This window comes from Scyliorhinus torazame, chromosome 10, assembly GCF_047496885.1.
Source record: "Scyliorhinus torazame isolate Kashiwa2021f chromosome 10, sScyTor2.1, whole genome shotgun sequence".
NCBI classification, from domain to species: Eukaryota; Metazoa; Chordata; class Chondrichthyes; order Carcharhiniformes; family Scyliorhinidae; genus Scyliorhinus; species Scyliorhinus torazame.
This window is the reverse complement of record NC_092716.1, coordinates 172,486,192-172,500,807: the sequence shown is the minus strand read 5'-3', so window position 1 is coordinate 172,500,807 and position 14,616 is coordinate 172,486,192. Positions and strand designations below refer to the sequence as shown.

Genomic DNA, 14,616 nt, shown 5'->3' with positions numbered 1-14,616 from the left:
AAATCCTCCACTTTCTCCTTGAGCCGCTTCTGGGTCTCCCTCAACATCCCAACTTCGGCTGCCAATGAGGTAAGCTGCTCTTCGTGCTCCTCCACCGCCTCCTCCATCTTCCGGTTCGGTTGGCTCTGGTTTCCAGCCTCAGCTCCCCACGGTCGATCCCCACTTTCTGTGGGTCTACCACCTTTGCCAGGTCCTCCTGAGCCTCTCCCCTCTGCTGACTGTACTTTTTGTTCAGAAAGTTCACCAACTGCTCCATAGACCATTGGGCTGATAGGGCTGACCCCTTGCTCTCCGCCATCTTCCCCTGTGTCTGACAAAGAGTTTCTTGCTCCTGCACCTCCTTCCTTCTAGACCCACCGCAGATCCATCCACTGACCTCACCAGTGGAGTACAGCTTTCCTCCACCACCTCTGCACCTTTTTCCTCCAAAACATTGACCCGCCAACCGGGGAAATGGACCAAAAAACTGCCTCGAGCGGGAGCTGCCAAATGTGCGACCACTCACACCATGGCCACCACCGGAAGTCATCCCCACCATGTGATGTCACAGAACCAGACTTGTTCTTGAATACGGAGCACAAGTCATCATAAGCCTGAGCAATAACACTGTAGTTTTAGGAAAATGTTTTTATATTATTATTACAATATACAATTTAGGGTTGAAAACAAGGAGGAACTGGTTAAATGTGGAGCTTGACATGAGATCAAAGAGATCCAGATTGGTAACAACCATCAACTCATTAGCACCTCATCAAAACCCAGGTGCCAGGTTGTCACTGACTGGGCACCACGTTAGCACTGTGTGGGTGACATGTTGGCATTGCCAAGGGGGGGGCATGAGGGACCATGCCTAACAAAGGAAGGGGGGTATGAAGGGTGGTGGATGAAGGAAGGGGCCCTAAAGAGGGAGTCCTGAAAGAGGGGTGCCTAAAGATTGGGGGTCCCTCAGCGTAATATGCTTACCGGAGGGAGGGGGGGGGTGGAGGGGTTGCTCACGTTAACCTTTAGTTATTGGGAGAGTCCACACGGACAGCCCCAATTGGAAAATTGTGCGCAATATTCCAAGTGTGGTCTTACCAAGGCCTTGGCACTGTGTGGCACAACTAAACCATTTTATTAGAGAACGGAAAGTCACTTCATTCAGAATGACTTTGTGGTGGAACCAGGCGAAAGGGCTGTCTTAAGACCTGCCGTCAATTGCTGAGGACCCTTGGACAATTGAAAGGCTCACTAACGGTAGGGATGGTTAAGTATTCTAACAACCCACTTCCCCAGCAAACTGCAGAAAGTCAGCAAGAAGAAATTTCTCAGCATAAGCAGAATCCCCAACAATCCTTTCTACCGTAGCGATGGCCTACAGTATTCCATTAATCTGCTTGCTTCAAACTCAATGCTTCTAGCTCTCTCCACCCAAAATTGCAGAGACAAACAGGAGAGGAAAAAAAAACACAGAAGAGTAAGACAGGGAAACAGAAGAGAGAAACTTAAAAGCAGCAGGCACAAGAGAGAGGGAGAGAGATAAATAGAAAGGGAGATGGATAAAAAGAAAGGGAGAAGATAGGAGTGGAGACATTGAGTATTTAAAGTGAAGTATTAAGTGTGAGGGAAGGATGAAGAGAGACCAACAGATAGATTGACACTTGCACCAGATACTTACAGGGCAAGACATTATTGTAGCGATTCTTAGGCTTGTTCAGGGGTAGCTGGGCAGCTTGTGTCGACTGCAAGAGTCCAACTGGCTTCAGTTCCTAGAAAGGAGAAATTCATCAGTGACAAGTCTGTCCAGGATGCAGGGCTTCTCGTTTTAGCAATGTATTAAACTCCCAATCTCAAGAAATGTTCATTTTTTTCCCCCTTATGGAACTGAAGTGAAGGACCAAGAATCACAATTCAGTTGTTGGCTAAAGAACAACAAAGAACAAAACAACACAGGAACAGATCCTTCGGCCCTCCAAGCTTGTACCGCCCTGATACCACCCTTAGCCAAAACCCTCGACACTTTCTTGTGCCGTATCCCTCTATACCCATCCTATCCATGTATTTGTTGAGATGCATTTTGAACGCAATGTATCTGTTTCCACCACCTCCCCTGGCAACGCATTCACCACCCCCTGTGTAAAAAAAACTATCTTGCACGTCTCCACTAAACTTTGCCCCATGGACCTTAAACCTATGCCCCCTGGTGACTGACTCCTCCACCCTGGGAAAGAGTGCCTGCTCAACCATTCTATCCATGCCCATCATAATCTTGTAGACCTTTATCAGGTCACCCCTCAACCTCCGTCGTTCTAATGAAAGCAGTCAGAGTCTATTCAGCCTCTCTGCATAGCTAATACCCCCCAGACCAGGCAACATCCTGGTAAACCTCCTCTGCGCCCTCTCCAAAGCCTCCACATCCTTCTGGTAGTGTGGCTACCAGAATTGTGCGCAATAATCCCAAGTGCGGTCTTACCAAGGTTCTATACTACTGTAGCATCTCTTGCCAGTTTTTATACTTGATGCAGTGCCCAATGAAGGCAAGCATTCCGTATGTTTTCTTGTCCACTTATGTTGCCACTTTCAGAGATCTGTGGACCTGCACGCCCAGATCTCTCTGACTTTCTATATTCCTAAGAGCTTTGCCATTTACGGTATATTTCCCCTCTATGTTAGGCCTACCAAAATGCATACCTCATATTTGGCCATTTCTCTGCCCAAGTCTCCAACCTATCTGTGTCCTGCTGTATCCTCTGAAAATCCTCAATACTATCTGCCACTCCACCAACCTTGGTGTGATCTGCGAATTTACTAATCAGATCAGCTACATTTTCCTCCAAATTGTTTATGTATACTACAAACAATAGAGGCCCCAGCACAGATCCCTGTGGAACACCACTAGTCACAACATTCCAGAAAAACACCCTTCCACTGTTACCCTTTGCCTTCTGTGACTGAGCCAGTTCTGAATCCATCTTACCACCTCACCTCTGATCCCGAGAGACTTCATCCTTTGTACCAGTCTGCCATGAGGCACCTTGTCAAAGGCTTTACTGAAGTCCATGTAAACAACATCCACTGCCCTCCGCTTGTTAAGTAATGGGTTAAGAGACATTGCAATTAGTTGTCTCATTTATGTTAAGTATCCATTAATTGACACTGATTATGTAAAGGGACTTCAGGTAGCCTCTGTCAGGTGATGTATAGTTAGAGTTTTGTGCAAAGGCTGTTGGAATGAAATAAATGTGTGTTTGTGAAAAAGGAACAGAATTTTAGACTCTTCATATCACAGCAACTAAAACGTCTAACAATTGGAAGCAGAGGATGGTTGCTGTGTAAATGTGAAGGGTTGAAAGATACAACTTTTCCCAGATCAAACCAAGGAGTGAGTGAGAAAAGAAAAAAAAAAAAAAGGGCTCTATGGCTGAACCGAGGATAAAGATGGCTGGATAGGACTATCCTCCCTTATTTTCTGAAAGGGAATCGTACGACCAATGGAGAGGTGCAGTAGTTATGTGGACGAAGGTAACTGCTTTGGGAAAGAGAAAACAAGGTATGGCATTGGCTCTTTCTCTACCATATGGCAGTAAATTCCAAAACAAAGTGCTTTCTGAGCTGGAATTGCAAGAGTGAGACTCAGAAGAAGATCTGGAGACTTTATTACATTATATGGATAAGATTTCGAAGAAAAATGACTTGTTAAGTGCGCATGAAGCATGGTCGGATTTTGATAAGTTCCGGTAAATGGAGGATATCTCCATGGAAGACTATACAATGGAATTTGGCAGACTATATAAAAGACTGCAGAAACACAATCTGGAATTTCCATAGTCTGTGTTGGCCTTTAAATTACTTGTCTGTGCTAGAGTGAGCAACATGGATAGGCTCCTGGTTTTGACAAGAGTTCAGTTTACTGATAAGGATACCTTATTCGAACAGATGACAAAAGCTTTACAAAGGTTTCTGGGGAAACATTCGATTGCGATGACTCTGATGATCCAAATAGGTCAGCCTACAATAAGGCAGAATATGGAAGATACACTACTAACAGGATGGCGAAATCGTATGGCTACGAACAGGGCTCAAGACTATAGAAGGAGACTGAGACAAGGAAATTATGAAGACGGAAACCCAGTTAGAACCTACAATAGGAAGATGAACCCCAGAAATGCACGGGGCATGATAAATTGATGTTTTCGATGTGACTCTCAATACCATTATGCTTTCAACTGTCCAGCTCGTTATGATAGAGTGTTTGAAGCGACACAGAAGAGTCAGAAGAGGAAAAAGATAGTGACCAGAAAGAAGGCATTGTCCTATTGACGAGCAGTTTTACGCTGGTAATGAGGGTGCTGGTTGCAGAATCCTTCAACTGTGCTGTATTGGACAGTGGCTGCACATCTACGGTGTGTGGAATTGACTGGTTAAAATGTTACCTGGACTCTTTGAATGCTGAAAATCGTAACAAGGTTAAGGAATTTGAAAGTTCCACAAGTTTCAGGTTTGGGGATGATAATACTGTGAAGTCGCTGAACAGAGTGGTGATCCCTTGCAATATTGCCGGAGTGAATCATTTCATTAGCACGGATGTTAAATCAAGCGAGATACCTTTGCTTCTGAGCAGACCGTCGATGAAGAAAGCACACATGAAACTGGATATGGAACAGGATAAGGCAACACTTTTTGGAAAGACGGTGGACTTACAATTTTCACAGTCGGGACACTATTGTATTCCATTACTGACAAATAACATTTCAAGTAGAGTGGTTAAGGATGTGTTAATGGTAGTTGAAAATGGGACTTTAGCTGATAAAAAGCTTGTGGTATAGGCAATTTGCACATCTGTCAACTCGGAGGCTGAAAAATTTATTAAAGGATGCAGGGGTAAGGGATGACGACTATACTAAACTGATAGAATGGGTTAGTGACCGCTGTGAAGTTTGTAGGAAGTACAGAAGGACACCAGCACGACCGATAGTAATCCTACCTTTGGCCAGTGATTTTAACAACATTGTGGCCATGGACCTTAAGATCTGGGATAAAGCAAATAATATATTTATTTTGCATTTTGTAGATTTAGCAACCAGATTTAGTCAATCAACGATTGTACGAAGTAAAGAAAAGAGAGTAATTCTGGATCAAATCGTGGAAAAATGGATAGGGACAGGAATGGGTCCACCGGCAAAATTCTGGACAATGGGGGAGAATTTGCTAATGATGAGTTTAGGGATGTGTGTGAAAACATGAATATCAGAGTTATGAATACGGCTGCAGAAAGCCCATTTAGTAATGGTGTCTGTGAAAGAAATCATGCTGTCATCGATGACATGCTTCGGAAAATTTTGGCAGATCGACCAAATTGCAGGCTAAATTCAGCTTTAGCATGGGCAGTACATGCAAAGAATTCATTGCAGATGGTTGGGGGCTATAGTCCTTATCAATTAATGTTTGGTAGAAATCCTAAAATTCCATCCATTTTGGATGACCAGCCTCCAGCTTGGGAGGGGACTACAATTAGCTCTGGTTTTGCTGAACATTTAAATGCATTACATAGCAGTAGAAAAGCTTTTTTGGAAGCAGAAGTCTCTGAAAGAATTCGCAGAGCTTTAAGACATAACGTACGGCCATCAGATGCCATTTTTCAGCAAGGAGGCATGGTATACTAAAAGAAAGACAATACTAATGAATGGAAAGGCCCAGGGAAGATCATAGGCATAGATGGCAAAACAATTATTTTGCAACATGGTAATCAAACTGTTAGGGTACATTCATCAAGGATAATAGGTACAGATTACAAATTTTCAAATTTAGACAGAGCAGGCAGACATGACGAGGAACCAGAGTCATCTGGTACGCATGTGTTACAGAACCATGAGGAACAGCTAACTGATATAGACAGGGTTTCTGTGGAGCAACACAACACTTCTGATGGATTAGAACAGGCCATTTCTCCGAAAGGGCAACTGCCAAAAGTTGGTACAAAAGTGACACACTTGCCTGAAGGGTCTAGTCAATGGAAGGATGCAACTGTTATTAGTAGAGCAGGGAAGGCCACTGGAAAGTATAAACATTGGTTGAATGTACAGCATTCAGAGGAAGGAGTCAAGACAATGGATTGGGAAAACGAAGTTCAAAAATGGAGGGCACAGAAACGCAGTGCCAGTTCAGATAGTACATCGGATAGTGAACAGGTCCACAGGAAAAGGTTGAGAACTATTGAAAGGACATTCCACAGCAGAAGGGAAAGATGTTGCAGTAGCAGTACAGAATGAAATACCAGGCGGGAGAGGGGACTTAATTAATCAAGATCTCGGAACAGGAGTAAGACTACGAATACTAATAGGATTAGAAGCCCACATGCACGTGAGATTTTGGTGGCTTCAAATAAATTAGGTGAAAAAGTTATCAAAGAAGCTAAACAGCAAGAATTGCATAGTTGGAGTGAATTTGGGGTATACCCGGAAGTACTGGATAGGGGACAAAGAGCTCTATCCCACAGATGGATTTGCACGGAAAAGGTTCTTCCGGATGGAACTTATAAGGCAAAGGCCATGCTTGTGGCAAGGGGATTTGAAGAAAACTTAGAAGATCAGGATTTAAGGGTAGATTCACCTACAGCAGGAAAGGTTATTTTAAAGATCTTCTTGGCTCTATTAGCCACAAAGGCATGGGAATGCAAATCTATAGATATAAAAGCTGCCTTTTTGCAGGGGCATCAGCTCCAGAGAGACATTTTTCTCCCTCCTCCTAAAGAAGCAGTTAACACAGAAGGGGTACTCTGGAAGTTGAACAAATGTGTATATGGATTAAATGATGCATCTAGAGTCTGGTATTTTTTCGGTAAGGTCAGTTTTGTTAAAGTTAGGCTGTTGCCAGTTGAAAGCAGATCCTGCAATGTTTTACTGGCACTATAAAGGAAATCTTTCTGGCATTTTTATGATGCATGTCGATTATTTTTTGTGGGGTGGGACTAGTGATTTGGAAGCTATTGTAATCTCTGGTTTGAGGAAAGAATTCAGCGTTGGAAGTCAGGCTTGCGGTGCATTTAAATATATTGGACTGGAAATTGGACAGACTAAGTTAGGGGCAACTTTACGTCAGCAATCTTATTTGGAAAGCATCAGCCCAATAGCAATTAGTCGTGGCCGAGTTTCACAAAAAGACGCAATGGTTTCAAAGATAAAAAAAGAGCAACTGCGAAGTTTAATTGGGCAACTGAACTAGTTAGGTAGACAGACTAGACCAGACGTGAGTTTTGATGTCTTAGAGTTGAGTACAAAAATGAATGATCCCAAAGTGGAAGACATAATAAGAGCAAATAAAGTGTTGGCCAAACTAAAAGTGCAGAAGTGTGTTTTGAAGTTCCCGGTTTTAGGTGACCTTAAGCGCAGTAGGTTTTATAATTTTCCTTTTGGGGAACAATGGTAAATGTTGCCCGCTTGTGTGGGAAACAAAGAAAATGAGGAGAGTGGTAAAAGCACTTTGGCTGCTGAGACGTTAAGCCTTGTAGAGGCGGTGGATATGACCTTTTATATAAGTATGATATTGACAGAAATTTTGGGATTAGGGGATTTGGGTAATATACCTATTGACTGTCACATTGACAATAAATCCCTGTGGAAAAATGTGCACTCTACAAAAAGCGTCAATGAAAAGAGGTTACGGATCATCGCAAGTTTGAAGCAGATGTTGGACAGAGGGGAAATAACAAAAATTAAATGGGTCGACAGGAGCTATCAACTGTCAGATTGTTTTACGAAAAGAGGGACGAGTTCACAGAAACTTTTGGATATTGTTAATGAAGGGCGCTTGTTTCTGTGACTGTTTTTTTTTTTCTTTCTCGTCCAAACAAAAAAAAAGGGGTGGAAATCATGTGTGTGTTTTTGCGTTTCTTGAAATTTTGTTTTCACCTAATTATTTTTTTTCTCCAAGGAAGGGGAGACTGTTAAGTAATGGGTTAAGAGACATTGCAATTAGTTGTCTCAATTATGTTAAGTATCCATTAATTGACACTGATATGTAAAGGGGCTTCAGGTGTCTCTGTCAGGTGATGTATAGTTAGAGCTTTGTGCAAAAGCTGTTGGAAGGAAATAAATGTGTGTTTGTGAAAAAGGAACAGAACTTTAGACTCTTCATATCACAGCAACTAAAACGTCTACCACCGCTCATCAATCATCCTTGTCACCTCATCAAAAAACTTGATCAAGTTAGTGAGGCACGACCTCTCCCTCACAAAACCATGCTCTCTAACGCTAATGAGTCCATTTGATTCCAAATGGGTATATCTCTCCAAATAATTTACCTACTACCGATGGGAGGCTCACCGGCCTATAGATTCCTGGATTATCCTTGCTACCTTTCTTAAACAGCGGTACCACATTAGCTATTCTCCAGTCCTCTGGGATCTCACTTGAAGCCAAAGATGTCAGTTAAGGCCCCAGCAATTTCCTCCCTTGCTTCCCTCAGTATTCTGGGATAAATCCCATCCGGCCCAGGATACTTATTAAATGTCTTTTAAAAGACCAAATACCGCCTCCTTTTCGATGTCAACATGACCTCGACTGTCTACACAGCCTATCCAAGAATCATCTTCAACAAAGTCCTTTTCTTTGGTGAACACTGATGCAAAGCACTCATTTAGTACCTCGCCCATTTCCTCTGGCTCAACACATAGACCCCCCCCCCCCCCCCACTGTCCTTAAGTGGTCCAATCCTTTACCTGGACACCCTCTTGCTTTTTACATATGAATAAAGAGCTTTGGGATTCACCATAATCCTACTTGCCAAGGACTTTTCATGATCCCTCCAGCCCTCCTAATTTCCCGCTTAAGTACCTTCCTACTTTCTTTATACTCCTCAAGGGTTTTGACTGTCCCCACTGTTCTAAATCATACAAAACCCTCCTTTTTGTTTTTGATGAGGTTCACAATATCCCTCGTTATCCAAGGCTCCTAAACTTCACATACTTATCCTTCGTTCCCTCAGGAACATGACTTTCCTGAATCCTAATCAGCTGTTGCTTGAAAGACTCACAAATGTCCAATATTGATTTACCCTCCGACAGCCACACCCAATCCAAATTCTTCAATTCCTGTCTAATGTTATCGTAATTTGCCTTAGCACCTTAACGCGAGGGTTACCCTCGCCCCTGTCCAAAAGTACCCTAAAACTTACAGAATTGTGGTCACTACTCCCAAAACGTTCCCAAACTAAAACCTCAACCACCTATCCAGATTAATTCCCTAATACCAGGCCCAGTACTGCCCCTTCCTTAGTTGGACTATCTACAAATTGCATCAAGAAGCCTTCCTGGTTACATCTTACAAATTCTTCCCCATCCAAGTCCCTAGCACGAAGTGAGTCACAGTCGATACAGGGGAAATTAAAATCCCCTACCACAAAGGGTAGACTGAAGGTAGCAAGGAATTCCAGAAGGTTTGAGGGTCTGAAAATTGTAGGCCAAATGACAAGTTCTATTTGTATTTTTGGCATTTTCTATTTAGATTTAGACTAGGGAAATTGAATTTACAACCCTGATCAAGGTCACAGGAGTGTACCGGCAGACAGAAAGGTGGGTTGAAGTGTGTCTATTTCAATGCAAGGAGCATCCGGAAAAAGGTCGGTGAACTTGGAGCATGGATTGGTACTTGGGACTACGATGTTGTGGCCATTACGGAGACATGGTTAGAACAGGGACAGGAATGGTTGTTGGAAGTTCCGGGGTATAGATGTTTCAGTAAGAGTAGGGAAGGTGGTAAAAGAGGTGGAGGAATAGCATTGTTAATCAAGGATAGTTTAACGGCTGCAGAAAGGCAGTTTGAAGGGGATCTGCCTACTGAGGTAATATGGGCCGAAGTTAGAAATAGAAAAGGAGCGGTCACATTGTTAGGAGTTTTCTATAGGCCCTGAAATAGTAATAGAGATGTGGAGGAAGAAATTGCAAAACAGATTATGGATAGGTGTGGAGGTCTCAGGGTAGTTGTCATGGGCGACTTTAACTTTCCAAATATTGATTGGAACCTCTATAGGTCAAACAGTTCGGATGGGGCAGTTTTTGTACAGTGTGTGCAGGAGGGTTTCCTGACACAATATGTGGATAGGCCGACAAGAGGAGGGGGCCACATTGGATTTGGTACTGGGTAATGAACCGAGCCAAGTGTTAGATTTGTTTGTGGGAGAGCAATTTGGAGATAGTGACCACAATTCAATGTCTTTCACTATTGCAATGATGTGGAGATGCCGGCGTTGGACTGGGGTGAGCACAGTACGAAGTCCTACAACACCAGGTTAAAGTCCAACAGGTTTGTTTCGATGTCACTAGCTTTCGGAGCGCTGCTCCTTTCTCACCTGAGGCAGGAGCAGCGCTCCGAAAGCTAGTGACATCGAAACAAACCTGTTGGACTTTAACCTGGTGTTGTAAGACTTCGTACTGTACTATTGCAATGGAGAGGGATAGGGCCATATGGCAGGGCAAGATTTATAATTGGGGGAGGGGTAATTATGATGCGATTAGGCAAGAATTAGGGAGCATAAGATGGGAACAGAAACTGTCAGGGAAAGGCACAAATGAAAAGTGGAGCTTGTTCAAGGAGCAAATACTGCGTGTCCTTCATAGGCATGTCCCAGTCAGGCAGGGAAGAAATGGACGTGTGAGGGAACCATGGTTCACAAAAGAGGTTGAATGTCCTGTCAAGACGAAAAAGGAAGAGTATGTAAGGATGAGAAAACAAGGTTCAGTAGGGTCGCTTAAGGGTTACAAGATAGCAAGGAATGAGCTGAAAAAAGGGCTTAGGAGAGCTAGGAGGGGGCATAAGAAGTCCTTGGCGGGTCGGATCAAGGAAACCCCAAGGGTTTTTACTCTTATGTGAGAAATAAAAGAATGTCCAGGGTGAGGGTAGGGCCGGTCAAGGTCAGTAGTGGGAACTTGTGCATGGAGTCAGAAGAAATAGGAGAGGCGTTGAATGAATACTTTTCTTCAGTGTTCACAAAGGAGAGGGGCCATGTTTTTGAGGATGTGTGAGAGATTCAGGCAGGTAGGCTGGAGGAAGTAGATGTTCTGAGGAAGGATGTATTAGCAATTTTGAAAAACCTGAGGGTCGACAGGTCCCCTGGGCCAGATGGGATATGCCCAAGGATTCTTTGGGAGGCAAGGGATGAGATTGCAGACCCTTTGTCTTTGATCTTTGGGTCCTCGCTGTCCATGGGGATAGTGCCAGTGGACTGGAGAGTGGCGAATGTTGTTCCGCTGTTCAAGAAAGGGAATAGGAATGACCCTGGTAATTATAGGCCAGTTAGTCTTACTTCGGTGGTCGGGAAGATAATGGAAAAGCTCCTGAAGGATGGGATTTATGAGCATTTGGAAAGATGCAGCTTAATCTGGGATAGTCAAAACGGATTCGTGAAGGGTAGGTCTTGCCTCACAAAATTGATTGAATTCTTTGAGGAAGTAACTAAGTGTGTAGATGGAGGTAGAGCAGTTGATGTCGTATACATGGATTTTAGTAAGGCGTTTGATAAGGTTCCCCATGGTCGGCTCATGAAGAAAGTAAGGAGGTGTGGGGTAGAGGGAAATTTGGCCAATTGGATAAGTAACTGGATATCACATAGAAGAGAGAGGGTGGTGGTGGATGGAAAATTTTCAGACTGGAGACCAGTTAGCAGCGGTGTACCACAGGGATCAGTGCTGGGTCCTCTGCTATTTGTGATTTTGATCAATGACTTGGAGGAGGGGGCTGAAGGGTGGGTCAGTAAATTTGCTGATGACACCAAGATTGGTGGAGTAGTGGATGAGGTGGAGGGCTGTTGTAGGCTGCAAAGATACATTGATAGGATGCAGAGCTGGGCCGAAAAACGGCAGATGGAGTTTAACCCTGATGAGTACGAGGTGATTCATTTTGGTAGAAAAAAATTTGAATGCGGATTGCAGGGTCAACGGCATGGTTCTGAGGAATGTGGAGGAACAGAGAGATCTTGGGGTTCATGTCCACAGATCTCTGAAGGTTGCCACTCAAGTGGATAGAGCCGTGAAGAAGGCCTATAGTGTGTTCACGTTTATTAACAGGGGGCTTGAGGTTAAGAGCCACGGGGTTATGCTGCAACTATACATGACCCTGGTGAGACCGCATTTGGAGTATTGTGTGCAGTTCTGGTCACCTCATTATAGGAAGGATGTGGAAGCATTGGAAAGGGTGCAAAGGAGATTTACCAGGATGCTGCCTGGTTTGCAGGATAGGTCTTATGAGGAAAGGTTGAGGGAGCTAGGGCTTTTCTCTTTGGAGCGGAGGAGGATGAGAGGCGACTTAATAGAGGTTTATCAGATAATGAGGGGGATAGATAGAGTGGACGTTCGGAGACTATTTCCTCAGGTGGATGTAGCTGTTACAAGGGGGCATAACTATGAGATTCAGGGTGGGAGATATAGGAGGGATGTCAGAGGTAAGTTCTTTACTCAGAGAGTGGTTAGGGTGTGGAATGGACTGCCTGCTGTGATAGTGGAGTCCGACACTTTAGGAACTTTCAAGCGGTTATTGGATAGGCACATAGAGCACACCAGAATGACGGAGTCGGATAGCTTGATCTTGGTTTCGGACAATGCTCGGTACAACATCGAAGGCCGAAGGGCCTGTTCTGTGCTGTAATGTTCAATGTTCTATGATCCATAATCTACCCATCTTATCGCCAACCATCTATCACAGGATTTCATGTTTAAAATTATTAAGTTCATTATCCTGCATGGAACCCATTTGAAACTGGAACAGGTTCGAACTAACATGACAAGGTTAGTCACACTTGCGGTACCATCTATGTGGTACAGAAATGGATGTTTCAGAGTTCGGAACCAAATCCTTCAACATTTTACTAATGTGTTTATTTGTTTCATGAATGACCATGGGAAACGTAATTCAGAAATCAAACAAATCAAACATACACATCTCAGTTGAAATGATAGATGTATTGCATCTCCCAAATAACATGGCCATCAAACTGTGATCATCCAATGGTAAATATGCCAAGAGCGACGGGCGGGGGGTTTAAACAACACCAACTCCTTTGGCAGCAGGTTGAAAACATCTTGATCTGTATCAATAACGGAGCTAGTGAGGGAGGTAGCCTGCAGATTTCTACATGAAAGCTGCAACATTGGGCGAAATGATTCTCTTGACAACACAAGACCCCATAAATCCAGGCAATGCTAAAGTACGCACTGATTATCGCATAAAAAACCTTGAACACAGATGAGCACAGCCTGCTCCAGACCAGAATGGAATTAAAGCAGGACAGAGAATGGAAACAAATCACAGGGTAGAATTAATATTGTCACCTCATACTCTTCAGCAAATCCACAGTCAGAGTCAGCATGTTGCTTACTGAAATATCCTTCAAAGTAGTCCACATTGATGGCACTATGAACAGTAACAAAGCATAATAATCAGTCCTCAGGCCTGTGAGTTAATTCATTTACACTGTTAAAATATTAAATATTTCAGTTGAATTTTTGCCCTCAATATGAAAAAACAGTTGCTGGAGAATGGAACACAATAATTTTGACAGTATTTTGAAATCAGTCAGGAGTGAGGTAAAGCAGAGGTTAGATTAAAGCTTCCTTCATGCTGTTCCAAATACATTCAGGTTAGATTATTGCAAGTTTCTTTATATCATTCATAGTTATATAGAATGAGAGTATTCATTCCATGATTCTGGCCTGGAGCAACAAGAAAACATGTTCTTTGAAAAACCCCATTTTATCACCACTTTTATGGTTTCCTGATGAGCTTTTAGTATGCAAAGTGGTTGCAGTTTCTAGAACACACATCAGTTTATATTAGACATGTGTGTCAGCAACCGCACATTACTGCAATGAGATGAAGAATACACAGCATTATTGAACAGGTCAGCATTGGAATGTCTCCATAATTCAGGAGTGCATGCAACACAGTGGTCACCAAGGGTTACCTCAGTCATATCCGTCACTGGATGCAAAGGCATATTTTTTTACTCAACTATTGTGATATTGTTTGCTCCTTCTACTCCTATACTGCACATGAACCCCCACCCAGATATTAGATTCCATGTCACAAGCAGCTGTTTTATACTTTTCTCATGGGTGAACCTAGACTGGGAGTGACAGTGGTCTATTTGTGAGATATGAATACATTGCCAAGTTTTAAAAAAAAGTTTCATACTTACTTTCTTGCGACCCTGTTGAAAGAGGTGGGTTGAGAGAGAGAGAGAGAGAGAGAAAGTTAATTATTGACCAATGTATTCCTGCATCATAGATCCTTTTGTTGGTGCTTTTTACTTTGATGCTTCTGTGCCAGGAAAATGACGCTCGTGAAGATGTCATCACCTCTGAAAACTTCTCCATCCTTTTTATCAGCTGGTAACTTTTCCAATTCATTGTATGAATGCACCATTTAAGCACCAAAATGATGAGAAGCATATTAAACCAATGACAAAGAATTTGATGAAACCCTTATCCACACCATTATCACCTCCATTCTCGAATATTACAATGCTCTCCTGGCCCAAGCCATCCTTGACCCTCTGTAAATTTCAGCACACCCCAACTATGTTGCCTACATATCATCCAGCATCAAGATCTGCTCACCTATCAACCCTGCCTTCGGTGAGCTACACGAG

At 43.2% G+C, this 14,616-nt stretch overlaps 1 protein-coding gene across 3 annotated transcripts in view; it reads right to left on the bottom strand.

Moving 5' to 3' along the window:
• ptprja (protein tyrosine phosphatase receptor type Ja) overlaps positions 1 to 14,616 on the bottom strand; it is a 283,707-nt gene that overhangs the window by 47,241 nt on the left and 221,850 nt on the right. For all 3 annotated transcript variants that reach the window (XM_072518944.1, XM_072518945.1, XM_072518946.1), the window contains 3 exons: positions 14,164 to 14,175; positions 13,298 to 13,379; positions 1,658 to 1,748 (listed from right to left, as the gene is read on the bottom strand). In XM_072518944.1, coding sequence (XP_072375045.1) covers positions 1,658 to 1,748; positions 13,298 to 13,379; positions 14,164 to 14,175 — 185 coding nt within the window. The remainder of the gene's footprint in view (positions 1 to 1,657; positions 1,749 to 13,297; positions 13,380 to 14,163; positions 14,176 to 14,616) is intronic.